The sequence below is a fragment of the Camelina sativa genome, chromosome 15, assembly GCF_030686135.1.
Source record: "Camelina sativa cultivar CO46 ecotype springtype chromosome 15, ASM3068613v1".
Taxonomy (NCBI): Eukaryota; Viridiplantae; Streptophyta; class Magnoliopsida; order Brassicales; family Brassicaceae; genus Camelina; species Camelina sativa.
This window is the reverse complement of record NC_141894.1, coordinates 17161739-17178425: the sequence shown is the minus strand read 5'-3', so window position 1 is coordinate 17178425 and position 16687 is coordinate 17161739. Positions and strand designations below refer to the sequence as shown.

Below are 16687 nucleotides of genomic sequence, written 5' to 3'. Positions count from 1 at the left end.
TCGTTATAATTGCATAGTTTGTAAACGTAACGGATACAAGATACTAGTTTAGTTTCGTTTAGTTTTAAAAGTGATAACGTCCTCACGACTACCAAATTCGAATGTCCGATAGACCTTAGAAATTTGTGTCATTGTTTTCACATATTTTAAATTAAATTTATCATTTAATTGTATAAATGATTGATATTTAAAATTGAATTAGTAATTTAATTAATTTCTTAATAAAATATGTTCACTATTCTATTTTAGGGTATTTCTCTTATAATTTATTTTCCCGATTAAAGTTTTCAAAGATAAGATATTTTTTGTGTTTTTAGTACTAGTCAGTGATTGGATCCAAGAAGCAAGCATTTTGTTTCCCAATTGGTATGAGTAATGGAATACTATGCAAGTCTCTAAATGGCCACACCTGAAAATGCAAAAAATAATTAAGAATTAATTGAGGATAAACAATAGTAGTACTCAATAATATATCCTCAATCTATACTAGTATTTTTGCAGCAGTTTTTGCTCAAAAATACTTTTTGGAAAGTTTTTAAATTTAATGCATCGACTTTAATATTAGTTACCAAAATTTTAAAGTTAATTATAGGTAAGATTTTAAAAAATAAGAAAATCTTTCTACCTCATTTAAACATAAATATATAATTCTCTTTCATTTTAATTTGAATTTATATTTAAATTATCTTGAATTATTCTATAATCCATTTAGTTAATAAAAATTGTGATTTTTTTCTACATATGATGTAATACAAATTTTTTTAAACGGACATATATTACTCAATAGATGAATAAAAAAATACGAGTACAATATCCCACATCGTCTAAAAAAATTGGACAATGTTTCAGAGTCAACTATAAAAGAGACCAAAATGATTCCGAATACAAATGAGTAGAAAGCTTGATTTATCAGACATTCAAACTTTAAAAACTTTTATTTGGTTTATTCCGGTTCTCTATTTTAAAGATTTTTAAAAGGTTAAATATGAAAAATATTTAAAACTTTTAAAAAGTTAAATATGAAAAATATTATAGCGTATATACGCAATAAATATTAAAAACTACGATGATACAGTGTGAGTTAAAATATCTCGGGACGAGGTTATATAGCGGACGAGTTTTATCGATATTTATATAAATTAAAAAATATCATTAATTCGGTGTTACACGGGTAAAACATCATTTCATTATTTTGTTAACACCGTCGCTATCAGAGAATAGACATATCTAATTAAATTGATTAAAGAAATATTATGTAAAAAGTAAATTATATTGCGGTATTATATGATTTATTTAATAATTATTATATAATTATAACATATTTAACCAATAAATACAATTTATAATTTAAATATTTTAGTTATAAATAATTTTGCTCTGCGGTGTACCGCGGGTCCTAATCTAGTGGAGTAATAAAAAGTCTACTAACATATGCAATAAATGTTTCAATCAATATCATCTTATACTGTATATGTTATGTTGGATTCTATAGAAAGATTTAGTGGGGGTTATTGGTTTAAGATTTGAAAAGAGTTTTAAAGATTTTAAATGTTATGTAGAATCTGTTGTTATTAGATCAAGATTTTGTTAAACTCTGTTAAAGTTTAGTGTTATTAGTTTGTGATTTGTAAAAAGTCATTTAAAATCTTAACAAATCTGGGTTATTGGATTCAGACTTTTATAAAGTCATTAAAAGTTTTGTGTTATTCAATTAAAACAAAAGAATCTAGGATTGTTAATGAGTTCAATTATTATGTTATTGGTTCATGATTTTATACACTTTCTTTACAAAATAAAGTCATGGAAAGTATCATAAAAATACAAAGATTGTTTGGAGGACTTTACAAGATTTTAGAAAACTAATCAACAAAACTCTCTAGCAATCTTTAACAATCTTTCACTTATTCATTTTTAATGATTTTGTTGAACTCTTCAAAAATCTTCATAAATCTCAAACCAATACCACCCCCTTAAGATTTGTTATATGGATTTTTCTATATAAGTCTCATAAGTTTTATTATCTTGGCACATTTTAACATCAATAATTAATACACTTGGAGTTGAAAAGGTAACAACAATCATTTTTTTTTTGTCTTATGTAATGTATTAAGTGTAATTTCTATACATACATATATATATATATATATATATATATATATATCTATATATACATTTTTATACAAACATGTAAAGTGGAAGTTTAAAAAAAAAAAAAAAAAAAAAAAAAAAAAAAAAAAAAAAAAAAAAAAACATGTAAAGTTAATAATTAATATTGTAAAAAAAAAGAAGCAAACATGTAACATCAATAATTAATATTTGGTGGACATTCAAAGTTTGTATACCACAGCTTCGGAAACGTTAAACATAGAAATTCAAGAATGCCTCCCTAGTCCGTACTGGTTGACGTGGTCGTGCAAGAGTCGTGTAAATTCAATATTCTGTTCGCACAGTATACAAAACAAAAAAAAGTCTGCATTGACTTTAATCATATTGGTTTCTTGAATATGATCTGAAATCAAAGGCAAATCCTTCTAGAATTAAGAAGACGACAATGGAAGAGCCACTTCTTCCGAGAGAGGAGCAGTTAGTTTCTTGTAAGGCCACATGGCAAAGTGGTCAGGTCACTGTCGAGCTGAAGAAAGTGAGCCGCTTGGCCGCTCCTATGGCCACCGTGACCATTGCTCAGTACTTGTTGCCTGTCATCTCAGTCATGGTCGCTGGTCACTACGGCGAACTCCAGCTCTCCGGCGTCGCTCTTGCAACCTCCTTCACAAACGTCACTGGCTTTAGTATTATGGTAATTATTATATGACTCTCTTACCTCTTCCAATTCAAGAATCCAATCAATTCTCTCTCAAGTATTGAAAACACTTTAATTTATTTGTTCAGTATGGATTAGTGGGTGCACTAGAAACTCTTTGTGGACAAGCTTATGGAGCCAAGCAATACGAAAAAATCGGAACCTACACATACTCTTCAATTGTTTCCAACATACCAATTTGTTTCCTCATATCCATTCTCTGGATGTACATCGAAAAGCTCTTGATCTCTCTCGGACAAGACCCTGACATCGCTAGAGTGGCTGGCTCCTATGCCTTTTGGCTCATACCGGCTTTGTTCGCCCACGCTGTTGTCTTACCACTGACTCGGTTTCTTCTGGCACAAGGGTTGGTTCTTCCTATGCTCTACTCTGCCGTAACCACCCTTTTGTTCCACATCCTGGTTTGCTGGACTTTGGTTTTCGTAGTTGGTCTTGGAAGCAATGGAGCTGCCATGGCTATTAGTGTTTCTTTCTGGTTTTACGTTGTGGTAGTTGCATTTTACGTGAGATTCTCCAGCTCTTGCGAGGTGACTCGCGGATTTGTGTCCGAAGATTTTCTGTCTTGTATCAAGCAGTACTTCGAATACGGAGTCCCTTCAGCAGGATTGATTTGGTGAGTAAATCATTTTCATAATTCTTGTTAGTCAAGTTACTTGCACCAAATGCTTCCTCTTATCCCGCTTACTAATGCTTCTTCTTATCTCGTTTGTATTTTCTGTCTTCTTTTAATAGCCTAGAATGGTGGCTGTTTGAGCTGCTCATACTCTGCTCAGGTCTTCTCCCAAACCCAAAACTCGAGACCTCTGTTCTTTCGATTTGGTGAGTATCATATGCTTCTTTTACCCTAAGTGTCTCTCTACCAAAACGAATTTAATCATGTTTCTTTCATGTCAGTCTTACAACAGGAACTTTGCACTATGTGATTCCTGCTGGGATCGCGGCAGCTGTGAGGTAAACATGATCTCAATTTTCAAACCAAAACATCTCTTCAACAGTATCTTTTACAACATTAGTCATTTGGTTTCTTGCAGCACACGCGTGTCAAACAAATTGGGAGCTGGGAATCCTCAAGTTGCTAGGGTTTCAGTAATGGCAGGGCTTTGTCTCTGGCTAGTAGAGTCAGCTTTCTTTAGCACACTTCTCTTTACATGCCGGAACATCGTAGGCTACGCATTCAGCAACAGCGAAGAAGTTGTTGACTATATGGCGGACATATCTCCTTTGCTATGTCTCTCCTTCATCCTCGACGGCTTCACTGCAATTCTCAATGGGGTTGCTAGGGGAAGTGGCTGGCAACACATTGGAGCTTTGATCAACGTGGTGGCTTATTATCTCGTAGGAGCTCCGGTTGGAGTTTACTTAGGTTTCAGTCGTGAGTTAAACGGAAAAGGACTTTGGTGTGGTGTTGTGGTAGGATCCGCTGTGCAAGCCATTATATTGGCTATCGTGACAGCTTCCATGAACTGGAAGAAACAGGTTAGAGCTTCGAATAGAAGATTAGCCATTTCAGTATTTTTGTTACACTTATATATTCTGGCTAATGCTGTGATTTGCAGGCTGAGAAGGCAAGGAAGAGAATAACCTCAACTGAAAATGAATTGGCTTAAAGAAAAGGGTGTTTCTGAGAGATATCTCATAATATTTGTAAGTGTCATTGCTCAGTTCTTTTACAGCATACACTCTCAAAACAAAGGTTGCAAAACTTTGTTAATGTTATATCTGATGTGTTACTAATTTTTTTGTAAAAGTATATATTCCAAGTTTTATTAAGTAATGTCTTTTCGTAAATGGAACAGAGATATTCCAATTGCCAATGCTAAAAGACGGTCATGGGTCATTCTCTATTTCTTAATCCATTTAGAGAGAGACGATGTAATAGTTGCAAGTGAATAAAACCTCATACCAGACGGAAAATGGGGCGGACCTACTAAGACTCAAAGGGGGTCAGTTGACCACCCCCTAAAGTTTATATTTTCTCTTTTGTGTTTAGACTATACTTCTCTTATGCTTTTTAGCTTTTTTGTTTGCATCTCCTAAAATTATTGAACCTAATCTGTGGTTCTTTTAAATAAAACAAAGATAGTGTGTTTTTAGTTTTTTTATCTTTTCTAAATTATTAATTTTTTTAGTTATTTTTTGACTTCGGTAAAATATTTTTCTAGGTCTGATCCCCCAAGTCTCTTGTCCCTCCTACAAATAGGCGATAGATAATTAGATAGAACAGTTCCGAATCTGCTATATACTCCTATAACCCAAAGGATGGGCGGAATCTTTGGTTTGGATCGCGCAGTTAAACTAAAACATGCTCTTATTCGCTCGAAATGCTCTGTGTTTCTTCTTATGGTTTAAATTAAAAGGTCACGTAAAATGTAAATAAAGTCTGACTTTCATTCGAAGAATAAAATTGTTAAACAAAGGTGCAGCACGCTTCTTAACCGAAAAACACTGCGTGGTTAGAAATTGGTGTCCTTTCGTCGGTTAGAAACTTGGTTTGATTCGTCCCATGATGGGTATATTGGGAATAGTCATTGTGTGCAGAGCACCTGTATTGTCATGTCTGAACGAAAATCTCATAACACCATTTCTATCAAAACAATTTCTCAAAATTCCCTCAATGGTAAAAGGACAATATTACTCTTAATGAAGATTGTTTTAGGTTAAATATAATTAAATCAGTAATTGTTCAACGAAAAACACAGTAGCTCAGTGGTTGCAAGTTCCATACGCACGTGCGCCCAGGGTTCGAATCCCATTATGCGGGGTACAACTGGTACAACTAGGGTGCAACTAGTACAACTAGGGGATATATGGTACAACTATGCGAGGTGCAACTGGTACAAATAGGAGATATATGGTACAACTATGCGAGGTGCAACTGGTACAACTAGAAGTCCGGTATGTACGACTAAGATGTTCAATATTCTTTAAAAATTGTTAGAGGGGTAGTTTCGTCCTTTCATTAAAAAGGGTAGTGAGAATAAGTGGGGGAAATGCAGAAATGAATTTCTGGTATAGGGACACAAGAGATGAATTCTCAATGTTTTATACAATACTGTAATATATTGGATTTGCCAACCACTAGCTAGTAAGCTTAGTACCCAATGTTTTCAACCAAGTCAAGCGAATTTGCTACCTTGCTCATTTATCTACTTTGGCGGCACGTTTGTGACCGTCTAGTATGAAAAAAAAAAACTGAAAAAATTGTTTTTGTTACAACAGTTTTGTCTTAATTAATCTCTGATGATTGGAACTTGATTCCCAAGTTTTATTGATCAGTTTGCCTTTGTTTTTTATTCATTGATATTCGGAACTTGATCCCCAAGTATTTTGTTTATTTCCAATGTTCTTGTTTGTAGTTATGTATTCCAAAATGATGATATTGGACGACTGCTACTGACCACGACGTCCATCATCTGTGTTTCAAATTGATGCTTTGATGCTATCACTTTAAAAAAAAAATTCGAACCAAATTGTCTTTTGACCACTCGTTAGGGATATTCATATTGCTGGGTGAGTTCACAAGTAATGATATTTAATACCCAGTTTTTTTTTTCTTTTCTTTTTATGGTATGTTATATGATCATTATTCAATATATTTGATTTATTTTCATTATAATTGTTGATCAATTTATCGGATCGAGTTACTTAGACCATGGGCAACGACGTTGATTCGGGCTGTCCCCGGTTTTTTTTTAATTTAAATTTAATTCTTAAAAGCCCAATAACGAAAAAACGGTTCTTATTTGGGGACGTTTTTCATCCGTCTTTTTCGCCACGTGGTGTTGTCTGATTGGTTGTCGAAAATAATTTCTCCAGACAAAATTTCTTCAACTTCCTTCTTTTCTCTCGACGGAGACGACAAAGGCGATGGCGTCTCTTCTCGCAAACGGTGTCTCCGGCTTCTCACCACAACCCACTTCAGATTCCTCAAAATCACCAAAAGAGTTCCACCCAAAACCCGAATCTTTCAAATTCCCATCTCCCAAATCCCTAAATCCAACAAGACCACTCTTCAAAATCAGAGCCGATGTCGGAATCGACTCTCGTCCCACCATCGAAGCTACCGAATCATCAAGCTCAGCCGATAAGCTTCAACAGGTATCCTTCGATTAACTTCCAAGATATGTGTTATTACTCTGCTCCTAAAAAGAAACCAACTTTGAATAGTTTAGATGAAGCTGACCCTCAGCTTCTTGAGTATTTCGATAAGTTAGGTGTTCCTTTAACTGAGCAGAAACGTTTAGCTAACGTTGCTGTTGATGCTGTTCTCGATAGTGTTTCAATAGCTACTACTCATAGGAAGACTCTTGAGAAGTCTGGTGTCATCTTCTGTTCTATCTCTGAAGCTATTAGGGAGTATCCTGATTTGATTAAGAAGTATTTGGGAAGAGTTGTGCCTAGTGATGATAATTACTACGCTGCTTTGAATGTTGCGGTTTTTAGTGATGGCTCTTTCTGTTATATACTGAAGAACACTAGATGTCCGATGCCTATTTCGATTTATTTCCGGATTAACGCTATGGAGACTGGTCAGTTTGTGATTTTATTAGCTATTCCCTGTTACAAAGCTAGATTTTGATCCTTGATCGTTGTAAGACTCCATGAGGCTCTGTTCTCATTGTAGGATTTATTATGTAGGCTCTGAGCTCGGTTTTGAAATCAGCTGGACCAGCGAGGATCAAACAAATTAAAGGAAGTAAGATGTGGGACATTGATGGAAACGAGTACATTGACTACGTTGGATCTTGGGGACCAGCTATTATTGGTCATGCTGATGATGAGGTACTCGCGGCTTTAGCTGAGACGATGAAGAAAGGAACAAGCTTTGGTGCTCCTTGTCTCTTAGAGAATGTTTTAGCTGAGATGGTTATATCGGCTCCGTACAACGATCTTGAAGCTGTTGAGAAGCTATTTGCTGCTCATAAAGGCGAGATCTCTGCGGTTATTCTTGAACCTGTTGTTGGTAACTCTGGATTCATCTCTCCTACACCGGAGTTTATCAGCCAGCTGACAAAGGACAACGGTGTTCTTCTCATCTTCGATGAAGTCATGACAGGCTTGTGTGTTTGTGTTTGCAATGAGGATTCATCCTTTCTTTTTGATGCAGAGAGTGAAGGACGAGGTACAGAGAAGGAAGAAGCAACGTAACCTCTCAATTAGCCATAACAATGATCAAGAAGAGTTCCATGCGCGTCTAAGTCCAGCTCGGTTTTCATGCGTCGACTCTCCAGCTCGGTTTAATGGTCTCTCTTGTGACAGGTGATGATGATGATGATCACTGCCTGTAAATACGAATCTTGAATTTATCTTTTCTTCTACTAACAAAGCTCTTCTGAGTTGTGTGTAAGCAAAACCTTCTACATGTTGATAAATTTTGGAAATCTATTTTAGTGTATAAAAAGCTTATGAAGGACCAAATACAAATAGACACCAATGCTTATGCTAAAAATAAGAAACTTTCAAAATAATACTATTTAATTTGAGGGATCAAAAATTGTCTCTAACCGATGCCCATGCTCTTACATTGCATACCATTATAATAAGCGGATTCACGAATAATTTCACGAGCACAAACGTTAAAGTATTTTATTTGGTTTGGGTCGGTTCTACTTGCATAGTTCGACTAAAGAATTCTAGGATCCATTATATATTTTAGATTCGAGTTCAGTTTAGCTTGTCTCTCGATTTGGATCGGTTCATATATTTAAATAAAAAACTGAACTAAAATCTAAATTTTAAAGAGTTTAGTCTGGAGCAGATTATTTTATCCGAGCAATCCAAAATAGTCAAACAGTCTGAAATATGCATTAAAAAAATATATTCGATTTTAATGAAATTTGTTGTAGATTTGCAAAAAAAAAAAAGATTAATTTTGTCAAAATGTAACTAGCAACATTTGGATATTTTAGTTATTGAGATAATTTTGATTATTTTTAGTCTAAACATAACTAATGTTTGGGCTCATATTTATAATTGTGGTTACTATTTCTAGGTATTTCAGTCTATCATTCTGTTTTAAGATATCTTGGGTATCCTTTGAATTTTGACAAAAAAAAAACTATTTGTATAAAGGATACAAGCTGATATTTTTAGCTATCAAATTTGGTTCGGCATGGTTTTATTGGTTCAGTGTTCCGATTCTAGTTATTTTGTTCAATCCTAACTTTATTTAATTTAATAAACACAAATTTATTTTCAATGGCGGACTTGTTTCTTCTCGAACGATTCTTGGGACTTGTTTCGCAGGTTTATAGTTTTGAAATGGTTTTAATGTGGAGTAAACTTATTTTTTGGTTGTAATAACGTAGACTAAATAAAAAGCCTGTGAGTCAAAGTCTGAAAGACATACTTATTTATTATATAGACGTGACTCCCAAGTATCTTACAGTTAACTGATTGGATAAAAGCTTAATTAATTGGTTTATCCACTACGGTAGACTAAAAGTAAAACTGCCATACGTTACAGGTGAAGTTGATGGAAGATTTTGTCATTTTTATAGAACTTATAAGAAAAAAGGACAATTATTAAAGAGAAACTATACAACGTCATTGCAGAAAACTTTGATGTTTACTTTAAGTCTTTAACATGTAAAATCTAATAATAGTATACTTTTTGAGAATCTTCGTGGAAAAGATAAAATGCTTCTACTGGTGGAGCTAAAGAGTCGTATAAATTTAATATTCTATTCCCACAATTTCCAAAAAGTATAGTCTACGTTGTTGACATTGGTTTCGTCATCTGTCTATAAAAAGATAAGAGTATATCATCAGAAATGAAAGGCAAATTTTTCAAGACCAAGAAGACGACAATGGAAGAGCCATTTCTTCCGCAAGACGAGCAGCTGGTCCCCGGTAAAACCACATGGCAAAGTGGTCAGCCCTTCTTCGAGCTGAAGAAAGTGAGCCGCTTGGCCGCTCCTATGGCCGCCGTGACCATTTCTCAGTACTTGTTACCTGTCATCTCAGTCATGGTCGCTGGTCACAACGGCGAGCTCCAGCTTTCCGGCGTGGCTCTTGCAACCTCCTTCACAAATGTCTCCGGTTTTAGCATTATGGTAATGACTACTCTCTCCTCTTTAGTTCAATATTATCAAGTTGACTCTCAAATCTTGATAACACTTCAACTCTGTTTTTGCAGTTTGGGTTAGTGGGTGCACTAGAAACTCTTTGTGGCCAAGCTTATGGAGCAAAACAATACGAAAAAATTGGAACCTACACATACGCTGCAATCGCTTCCAACATCCCTATTTGTGTCCTCATATCAGTTCTATGGATTTACATCGAAAAGCTTTTAATCTCTCTCGGACAAGACCCTGACATATCCAGAGTCGCTGGCTCCTACGCCTTGTGGCTCATACCGGCTTTATTCGCCCACGCGATTGTCATACCACTGACACGCTTTCTGCTGGCACAAGGGTTGGTTCTTCCGCTGCTCTACACTACCCTGACCACCCTTTTGTTCCACATCCCGGTTTGCTGGGCTTTGGTTTTCGGGTTTGGTCTGGAAAGTAATGGAGCTGCCATGGCTATTGGTGTGTCTTTCTGGTTTTACGCTGTGATGCTCTCATGTTATGTGAGATTCTCCAGCTCTTGCAAGAAGACTCGTGGATTTATGTCTGAAGATTTTGTGTCTTGTGTCAAGCAGTTCTTCCAATACGGAGTCCCATCAGCTGCAATGACTTGGTAAGTCACTTTTTAAGTTTCTTGTTGGTCAAGTTACATACACTAATGCTTCTTCTTATTTAGTTTGCATTTTCTTTGTTTTCCTTTAATAGCCTAGAATGGTGGCTGTTTGAGCTGCTCATACTCTGTTCAGGTCTTCTCCCGAACCCGAAACTCGAGACCTCTGTCCTTTCAATTTGGTAAGTATCATATATACAGAATGACTTCGTTTCATCTTTATTATATTCTCTCTGTTAAAAAACTAATGAATCCTATTTCTTTCATGTAAGTCTTACAACAGCAAGTTTGCACTATGTCATTCCAGCTGGAATCGCGGCGGCTGTGAGGTATGATCTCAATTTTCAAACATAAACATGTTCAACAGTTTCATCCTGAACATTAATCATTTGAATTCTTGCAGCACACGCGTATCAAACAAATTGGGAGCTGGGATTCCTCAAGTTGCTAGGGTTTCAGTATTGGCAGGGCTTTGTCTCTGGCTAGTAGAGTCAGCTTTCTTTACCACACTTCTCTTTACCTGCCGGAACATCATAGGCTACGCATTCAGCAACAGCAAAGAAGTTGTGGACTATGTGGCTGAACTATCTCCTTTGCTCTGTCTTTCCTTCATCCTCGACAGCTTCACTGCCGTTCTCAATGGGGTTGCTAGGGGAAGTGGCTGGCAACACATTGGAGCTTTGAACAACGTGGTAGCTTATTACCTCGTAGGAGCTCCGGTTGGAATTTACTTAGGTTTCAGTCGTGAGTTAAACGGAAAAGGACTTTGGTGTGGTGTTGTGGTAGGATCCGCTGTGCAAGCCATTATACTGACTATCGTCACAGCTTCCATAAACTGGAAGGAACAGGTAAAAAACACTTAGAATAGAAGATTAGCCATTTCAGCTCATTACACTTATACATTCTTTTACTTATTTTTCTTTAATGCATTGAAGTAATTGAAATCTATGATTTGTAGGCTGAGAAGGCTAGAAAGAGAATAGTCTCAGCTGAAAATGGATTGGCTTAAAGGAAGGGTGTTTCTAGCTCATAGCCCTCTAAACTGTTTTGTATGCACCAAACACATATGTATATTTTTGTAGGCCATATTATATGCATATGGGTAGGCCATGTTAGAATGTTGTAACTACATATTGCAAAAGACGGTCATGTGTTTCCTAATTCATTTTGAGATAGATGAACTAAGACAAGAGACAAATGTGGAAAAGAAGATTTTTTTTTTTTTTTTTTTTTTTTTTAACTTGGTCGCTTAACTTAAGATTGAGATTTGAGGCCTGTGGTTCACCAAAGATTGTACCAATCTCGTAACTTTGTCAACAAACATGAGTGCAAACAAGTCATTCCAACATGATTCACCACTCCTATATATCTATCATTCACTCTCTTTTTTTCCAACCACTCATTAACTAAAGAATTTAGAAGTCTTGACTTAACACTTATTTAACCTTTAAAATTATATTAGAAATTAAAACACTTTAGGAATATATAAACTTTGAAATCAACAAAAATAATTAAATGAAGATTGAATGTTCAAACTCGGATGGTACAAAACATGATAGATTACTCTTCAAATATGTTCTTGATGTAAATGATTTAATATATAAATGAACACTATTAAAAGAAAAACTAATGTCATGATGTCATCTTGAATATGTATTTATATTGATAATTTTGTAACATATATTGGATTTGCTGGCTGCTAGGTAGTATCTATATATCTTCAAACATGTCAAAACGAATTTGCTATCTTACACTTAGACTTACTTTGTCAGCACGTTTGTAGTTGGAGTTGCCTTTGTTGTCTAGTGAGTAATGACTGACTTACTCGGAACGTGATCCTCAAGTGCATTATCATGTTTTTTTTTTTTTTTTTTTTCATAAATACCTCTTTTTTTAATTATAGAGTTTTAATTATAATAAAACAAATATTCAACCGGATTCAATCAAATTCAGTAATTTTGCAATTACCATTTGCATATTATTAAATTTAGCTGAATACAGCCTTGTTCAACTGTTTTTTCAGCACCACATATATGTTTAGTTCAGCTGAGAATTCGGTAGTACACCAATCAAATTAAAATATTTTAGATATAAAAAAATTACACCTCGACTTTATGTTTTAAAATAATTAAATAAAAAAATAGTATAGATACGGTATATTAAATATTCTTTTTGGTCAAACAGGGTGTATTAAACATTGAAAAGATTAATTATCCTATGAAATTATCCCATATTTTAATTTGTAAAGAACCTTAATGTCCACCATTAAAGAGAAAACCTTTTCGTTTTATACACAGTAAAGAGAAAACAATACAACGTCATTACGGAAATTTCTGATGTCTAAAATTTAATAATATACTTTAATATGTCGACTTAATATAATATACTCTTTTGGTTTAGCATAAAATGATATGAAAGTTCAAATCAGGATTGTCGTGGAAAACAAATTGCTTTTATTGGTCGTTCTAAAGAGTCGTGTAAACTAAATTGAATACTGTATATTCTATACAAAAAAAGTCAATCACTGACATCAACATTCGTGTCATGGTCTATAAAGATTGAGTCGGTCTATACTCTACAAAAGATAGAACCATTAGCCGCAAAGCCTTCAACATTAGAAAAGAAAGACGATGGAAGAGCCATTTCTTGAGCGAGACGAGCTGGTCACCTGTAAATCCACATGGCAAAGTGGTCAGCTCACCGCCGAGCTGAAGAGAGTGACGCGCTTGGCCGCTCCTATGGCCACCGTGACCATTTCTCAGTACTTGTTACCTGTCATCTCAGTCATGGTCGCTGGTCACAACGGCGAGCTTCAGCTCTCCGGCGTCGCTCTTGCCACCTCTTTCACAAACGTAACCGGTTTCAGCATTATGGTAATTATGTTATGACTCTTACCTCTTGCAATTTTGAGTTTGTGACCAATCAACTCTCTCTCTCAAGTACTGAAAACAGTTTAATTATGTGTTCAGTATGGATTAGTGGGTGCACTAGAAACTCTTTGTGGCCAAGCTTATGGAGCCAAGCAATACGAAAAAATCGGAACTTACACATACTCTGCAATTGCTTCCAACATACCAATTTGTTTCATCATATCAATTATTTGGTTTTACATCGAAAAGATCTTGATTTCTCTCGGACAAGACCCTGACATATCAAAAATCGCTGGCTCCTACGCCTTTTGGCTCATACCGGTTTTGTTCGCCCAAGCGATTGTTATACCACTGACTCGGTTTCTACTGACACAAGGGTTGGTTCTCCCTCTGCTCTACACTGCTGTGACCACCCTTTTATTCCACGTTTTGGTTTGTTGGGTTTTCGTTTTGGTGTTTGTTCTGGGAAGCAATGGACCTGCCATGGCTACTAGTGTGTCTTTCTGGTTTTACGCTGTGATACTCTCATGTTATGTGAGATTCTCCAGCTCTTGTGAGAAGACTCGCGGATTTGTGTCTGAAGATTTTGTGTCTTGTGTTAAGCAGTTCTTCCAATACGGAGTCCCATCAGCTGCAATGATTTGGTAAGTCATTATAAGTTGTGTTTATTATTAAAGTTACATACACTAATGCCTTCTTCTTACCTCATTTGCATTTTCTCTATCTTCTTCTAATAGCTTAGAATGGTGGCTATTTGAGCTACTAATACTCTGCTCAGGTCTTCTCTCTAACCCAAAACTCGAAACCTCTGTTCTCTCCATATGGTAAGTAATGCTTTTGTGTATCCTTTTTGTTTTCTCTTTATTGAAAAGTAGTAGTCCTAATTTCCTTAATTCTTCTCAGTCTTACAACAGAAACTTTGCACTATGTGATTTCATCCGGAGTTGCGGCAGCTGTGAGGTATGATCTCAGTCTTTAATATAAAACATCTTAAAATTCCTCTGTATACATGTCCTAAACATTAGTGATTTGTTTCTTGCAGCACACGGGTCTCAAACAATTTGGGAGCTGGGAATCCTCAAGTTGCTAGGGTTTCAGTATTGGCAGGGCTTTGTCTCTGGCTGGTAGAGTCAGCTTTCTTTAGCATACTTCTTTTCACCTTCAGGAACATCATAGGCTACGCATTCAGCAATAGCAAAGAAGTTGTGGACTATGTGGCTGACTTATCTCCTTTGCTCTGTCTCTCCTTTATCCTCGACGGCTTCACTGCAGTTCTTAATGGTGTTGCTAGGGGTAGTGGTTGGCAACACATTGGAGCTTGGAACAATATTTTCTCTTATTATCTCGTAGGAGCTCCTGTTGGAGTTTACTTAGCTTTCAGGCATGATCTTAACGGTAAAGGACTGTGGTGCGGTGTTGTGGTTGGATCCACTGTGCAAGCCACTGTATTGGCTATTGTCACAGCTACCATTAACTGGAAGGAACAGGTAAGAAACTTTGTATATAAGATTAGCCATTTCAGCTTTACTTCAGTTTCTTTTTGGTCCTAATGGTTTGAATCTAAATATTTGCAGGCTGAGAAGGCGAGGAAGAGAATAGTCTCAACTGAAAATGAATTAGCATAAACGAAGTGTGTTTCCTAATCAAGTTTTGAGAGAGAGATAGGGGTTTAATGTTTTCTTCAATTTTTGGTATACAAATATTTGCAATGTAATGTAGTTACAAGTGAATAAAAAACCTCATTCGTTCCAAACGGGAATGATCCCTTGTGCAGCGAGGCGCTTCTCGACCCAAAACACAACGTGGTTTGCAGTAGGTTTCCTCTCGTCGACCAGAAAAGGTTCCACGGTGCTTGGACCTGACCCGTGTGATGAAATTGAAAATCCTTTTGCTCCTGTTTTAACCAACAAACCAAAGACATAATGTTGCATTGAAATTTGCTACAATAATTGTCTTAAGAAACGAACAACATCAGAAATAATCACCTGTGAGGTTTCCAGTGGGGAAGAAGGCCCAAAAGGAATATGGAATACCTTTCTTCAAGAAAAAACCTTCTAGCTGGCTCAGTAACAAACACAAGTTAGTTAATGATGATGATGATAATTGTGTTAGAAGTTAGAATCAAGAAACCTTAGCATCTTCTTGAAAAGATAAATCTAACTCGGAGATATCATCTTGAGCTTCAAGAATGGCTATTAAAGGAGGAATCACGTCTTCTTCCATCATCTGTCTCAGCGGTTTCGCAGCTGCGGGTTTAGGTTTCTTTGCCGGAACCGCCACTGCTGTCTCTTCTTTTTCTTTGTCTTTCTTTTCAGTTGCAACTAGGAAAGAGAAACAAGAAAGTTACTCTCTTGTATTTTTGAACCAAACATTCTGTTTTACGCAATCCAATATTTACCAGTAGAAGTAGTTGAAGATTCTTGCACAGCACACCGCAATTGGTTGTCCTTTTTATTACTTGATTGCTGCAAAAGAGACAAGAAAAAACTTGAATCATACTGTACTGTGAATACAAATGAGATACAAGCTCCATAGAATTTGTGAAGACATTACAAACCAGTGTTAGTGGTGGAAACAAAGAAGAGGAAGACAGAGTTGGGGTGGTTATGGAGATACGAGTGCTGGGGACTCCAAATGATCCTCCTGCTATTGATGCCATGTTAAGGAAGATACAGAAACTGTAACTGAGATTCTTCACCAATAACACGATTCAATATTCTCAAATCTTAGTTTCTCTCCATCTTCTGCCTCCAACTAAACACTATTTTTATTTTTTTTATTTTTTTTATTTTTTAAGTGGAGCAAAGCAAAAGAAGAGAAGAGAAAATATGAGAAGAGACAAAGATGAAAAAGGCTGAGCCTCAGAGTTGCCAACCACACACATCAAAAAGGAATATAATATAGTTTTTGATAACAAAAAAAAAAAAAAACTTGCATACTTCCAAGTTACAACAATAGTTGTTGTTCCAAAAGTTTTCAAAACATATATTAACCTCTCAAAGCTTTTCTTTTTTTTTTTTACAAAATAAATTTGTATCAAGAGATATAGTTTGATATATAATATTCATATTTTATCTTATATTCCTTAATTTTGCACTATAATAATAATTTGATATAATTTTTTAATAATTAACAGAAATTTTATTTTGGAACTTAAATTTTTTTTTTGTAATTTAAAAAAAAAAAAAGGATTATATTTTTGTTTTTCTAATTTTAAAAACAAAGTAAGATTTTATTTTTATTGTTCAGAAATTTAGTAATTTTATTAAAAAAATCAAATAATTTTATTAAATATAAGAGAAGTAATGACGTTGTT

At 35.3% G+C, this 16687-nt stretch overlaps 5 protein-coding genes across 10 annotated transcripts; 4 read left to right on the top strand and 1 right to left on the bottom strand.

Annotated features, from left to right (window-relative positions):
* Positions 1-2343: 2343 nt before the first annotated feature.
* On the top strand, positions 2344-4953 carry LOC104747098 (protein DETOXIFICATION 2). Its single transcript, XM_010468672.3, has 7 exons — positions 2344-2797; positions 2890-3434; positions 3554-3640; positions 3716-3772; positions 3853-4297; positions 4378-4465; positions 4618-4953. The coding sequence occupies exons 1-6, from the start codon at positions 2552-2554 to the stop codon at positions 4426-4428; spliced, it is 1431 nt and encodes a 476-aa protein (XP_010466974.1). The 5' UTR covers positions 2344-2551; the 3' UTR covers positions 4429-4465; positions 4618-4953.
* A 1407-nt stretch (positions 4954-6360) lies between these two features.
* LOC104747097 (glutamate-1-semialdehyde 2,1-aminomutase 1, chloroplastic-like) lies at positions 6361-8239 on the top strand. 5 transcript variants are annotated; one of them, XM_010468669.3, is made up of 3 exons: positions 6572-6919; positions 7460-7844; positions 7929-8239. In XM_010468669.3, exons 1-3 carry the CDS (start codon positions 6689-6691, stop codon positions 7967-7969), a joined length of 657 nt encoding a protein of 218 aa, XP_010466971.1. In that variant the 5' UTR covers positions 6572-6688; the 3' UTR covers positions 7970-8239. The 5 variants fall into 5 exon arrangements, 4 of the variants coding, with proteins under 4 accessions (XP_010466970.1, XP_010466971.1, XP_087344217.1 ...); XR_015582103.1 differs by lacking the exon at positions 6572-6919 and adding an exon at positions 6931-7350; XM_087488091.1 differs by lacking the exon at positions 6572-6919 and adding an exon at positions 7097-7350.
* A 1249-nt stretch (positions 8240-9488) lies between these two features.
* LOC104747096 (protein DETOXIFICATION 3) lies at positions 9489-11662 on the top strand. The gene is made up of 6 exons (XM_010468667.3): positions 9489-9876; positions 9960-10504; positions 10597-10683; positions 10774-10830; positions 10905-11349; positions 11460-11662. The coding sequence occupies exons 1-6, from the start codon at positions 9595-9597 to the stop codon at positions 11508-11510; spliced, it is 1467 nt and encodes a 488-aa protein (XP_010466969.1). The 5' UTR covers positions 9489-9594; the 3' UTR covers positions 11511-11662.
* Positions 11663-12926: 1264 nt separating this feature from the next.
* On the top strand, positions 12927-15124 carry LOC104747093 (protein DETOXIFICATION 1). 2 transcript variants are annotated; one of them, XR_015582364.1, is made up of 6 exons: positions 12927-13374; positions 13471-14015; positions 14114-14195; positions 14275-14331; positions 14414-14858; positions 14946-15124. XR_015582364.1 is itself a non-coding variant. In XM_010468665.2 (6 exons), the coding sequence occupies exons 1-6, from the start codon at positions 13132-13134 to the stop codon at positions 14994-14996; spliced, it is 1428 nt and encodes a 475-aa protein (XP_010466967.1). In that variant the 5' UTR covers positions 12986-13131; the 3' UTR covers positions 14997-15124. The 2 variants fall into 2 exon arrangements, 1 of the variants encoding a protein (XP_010466967.1); XM_010468665.2 differs by having other exon boundaries at positions 12986-13374; positions 14109-14195.
* Positions 15036-16331, bottom strand: LOC104747095 (uncharacterized). The gene is made up of 5 exons (XM_010468666.3): positions 15929-16331; positions 15770-15836; positions 15502-15692; positions 15357-15429; positions 15036-15265 (listed from the first exon to the last, which is right to left on the bottom strand). The coding sequence occupies exons 1-5, from the start codon at positions 16028-16030 to the stop codon at positions 15111-15113; spliced, it is 588 nt and encodes a 195-aa protein (XP_010466968.1). The 5' UTR covers positions 16031-16331; the 3' UTR covers positions 15036-15110.
* Positions 16332-16687: the final 356 nt, after the last annotated feature.

Excerpts from the sequence above, each read along its gene's own strand:
- LOC104747098 (XM_010468672.3), top strand. The coding sequence starts at position 2,552 with ATGGAAGAGCCACTTCTTCCGAGAGAGGAGCAGTTAGTTTCTTGTAAG. Across the intron at positions 2,798-2,889 it reads TCACTGGCTTTAGTATTATG|TATGGATTAGTGGGTGCACT; the intron begins GTAATTATTATA and ends TTATTTGTTCAG. Across the intron at positions 3,641-3,715 it reads ACCTCTGTTCTTTCGATTTG|TCTTACAACAGGAACTTTGC; the intron begins GTGAGTATCATA and ends CTTTCATGTCAG.
- LOC104747097 (XM_010468668.3), top strand. The coding sequence starts at position 6,689 with ATGGCGTCTCTTCTCGCAAACGGTGTCTCCGGCTTCTCACCACAACCC. Across the intron at positions 6,920-7,459 it reads CAGCCGATAAGCTTCAACAG|GCTCTGAGCTCGGTTTTGAA; the intron begins GTATCCTTCGAT and ends TTTATTATGTAG.
- LOC104747096 (XM_010468667.3), top strand. The coding sequence starts at position 9,595 with ATGAAAGGCAAATTTTTCAAGACCAAGAAGACGACAATGGAAGAGCCA. Across the intron at positions 10,684-10,773 it reads ACCTCTGTCCTTTCAATTTG|TCTTACAACAGCAAGTTTGC; the intron begins GTAAGTATCATA and ends CTTTCATGTAAG. Across the intron at positions 11,350-11,459 it reads CCATAAACTGGAAGGAACAG|GCTGAGAAGGCTAGAAAGAG; the intron begins GTAAAAAACACT and ends TATGATTTGTAG.
- LOC104747093 (XM_010468665.2), top strand. The coding sequence starts at position 13,132 with ATGGAAGAGCCATTTCTTGAGCGAGACGAGCTGGTCACCTGTAAATCC. Across the intron at positions 14,016-14,108 it reads CCATCAGCTGCAATGATTTG|CTTAGAATGGTGGCTATTTG; the intron begins GTAAGTCATTAT and ends TTCTTCTAATAG. Across the intron at positions 14,859-14,945 it reads CCATTAACTGGAAGGAACAG|GCTGAGAAGGCGAGGAAGAG; the intron begins GTAAGAAACTTT and ends AAATATTTGCAG.
- LOC104747095 (XM_010468666.3), bottom strand. The coding sequence starts at position 16,030 with ATGGCATCAATAGCAGGAGGATCATTTGGAGTCCCCAGCACTCGTATC. Across the intron at positions 15,837-15,928 it reads TGTTTCCACCACTAACACTG|CAATCAAGTAATAAAAAGGA; the intron begins GTTTGTAATGTC and ends TCTCTTTTGCAG. Across the intron at positions 15,430-15,501 it reads CTTTTCAAGAAGATGCTAAG|CTAGAAGGTTTTTTCTTGAA; the intron begins GTTTCTTGATTC and ends TTACTGAGCCAG.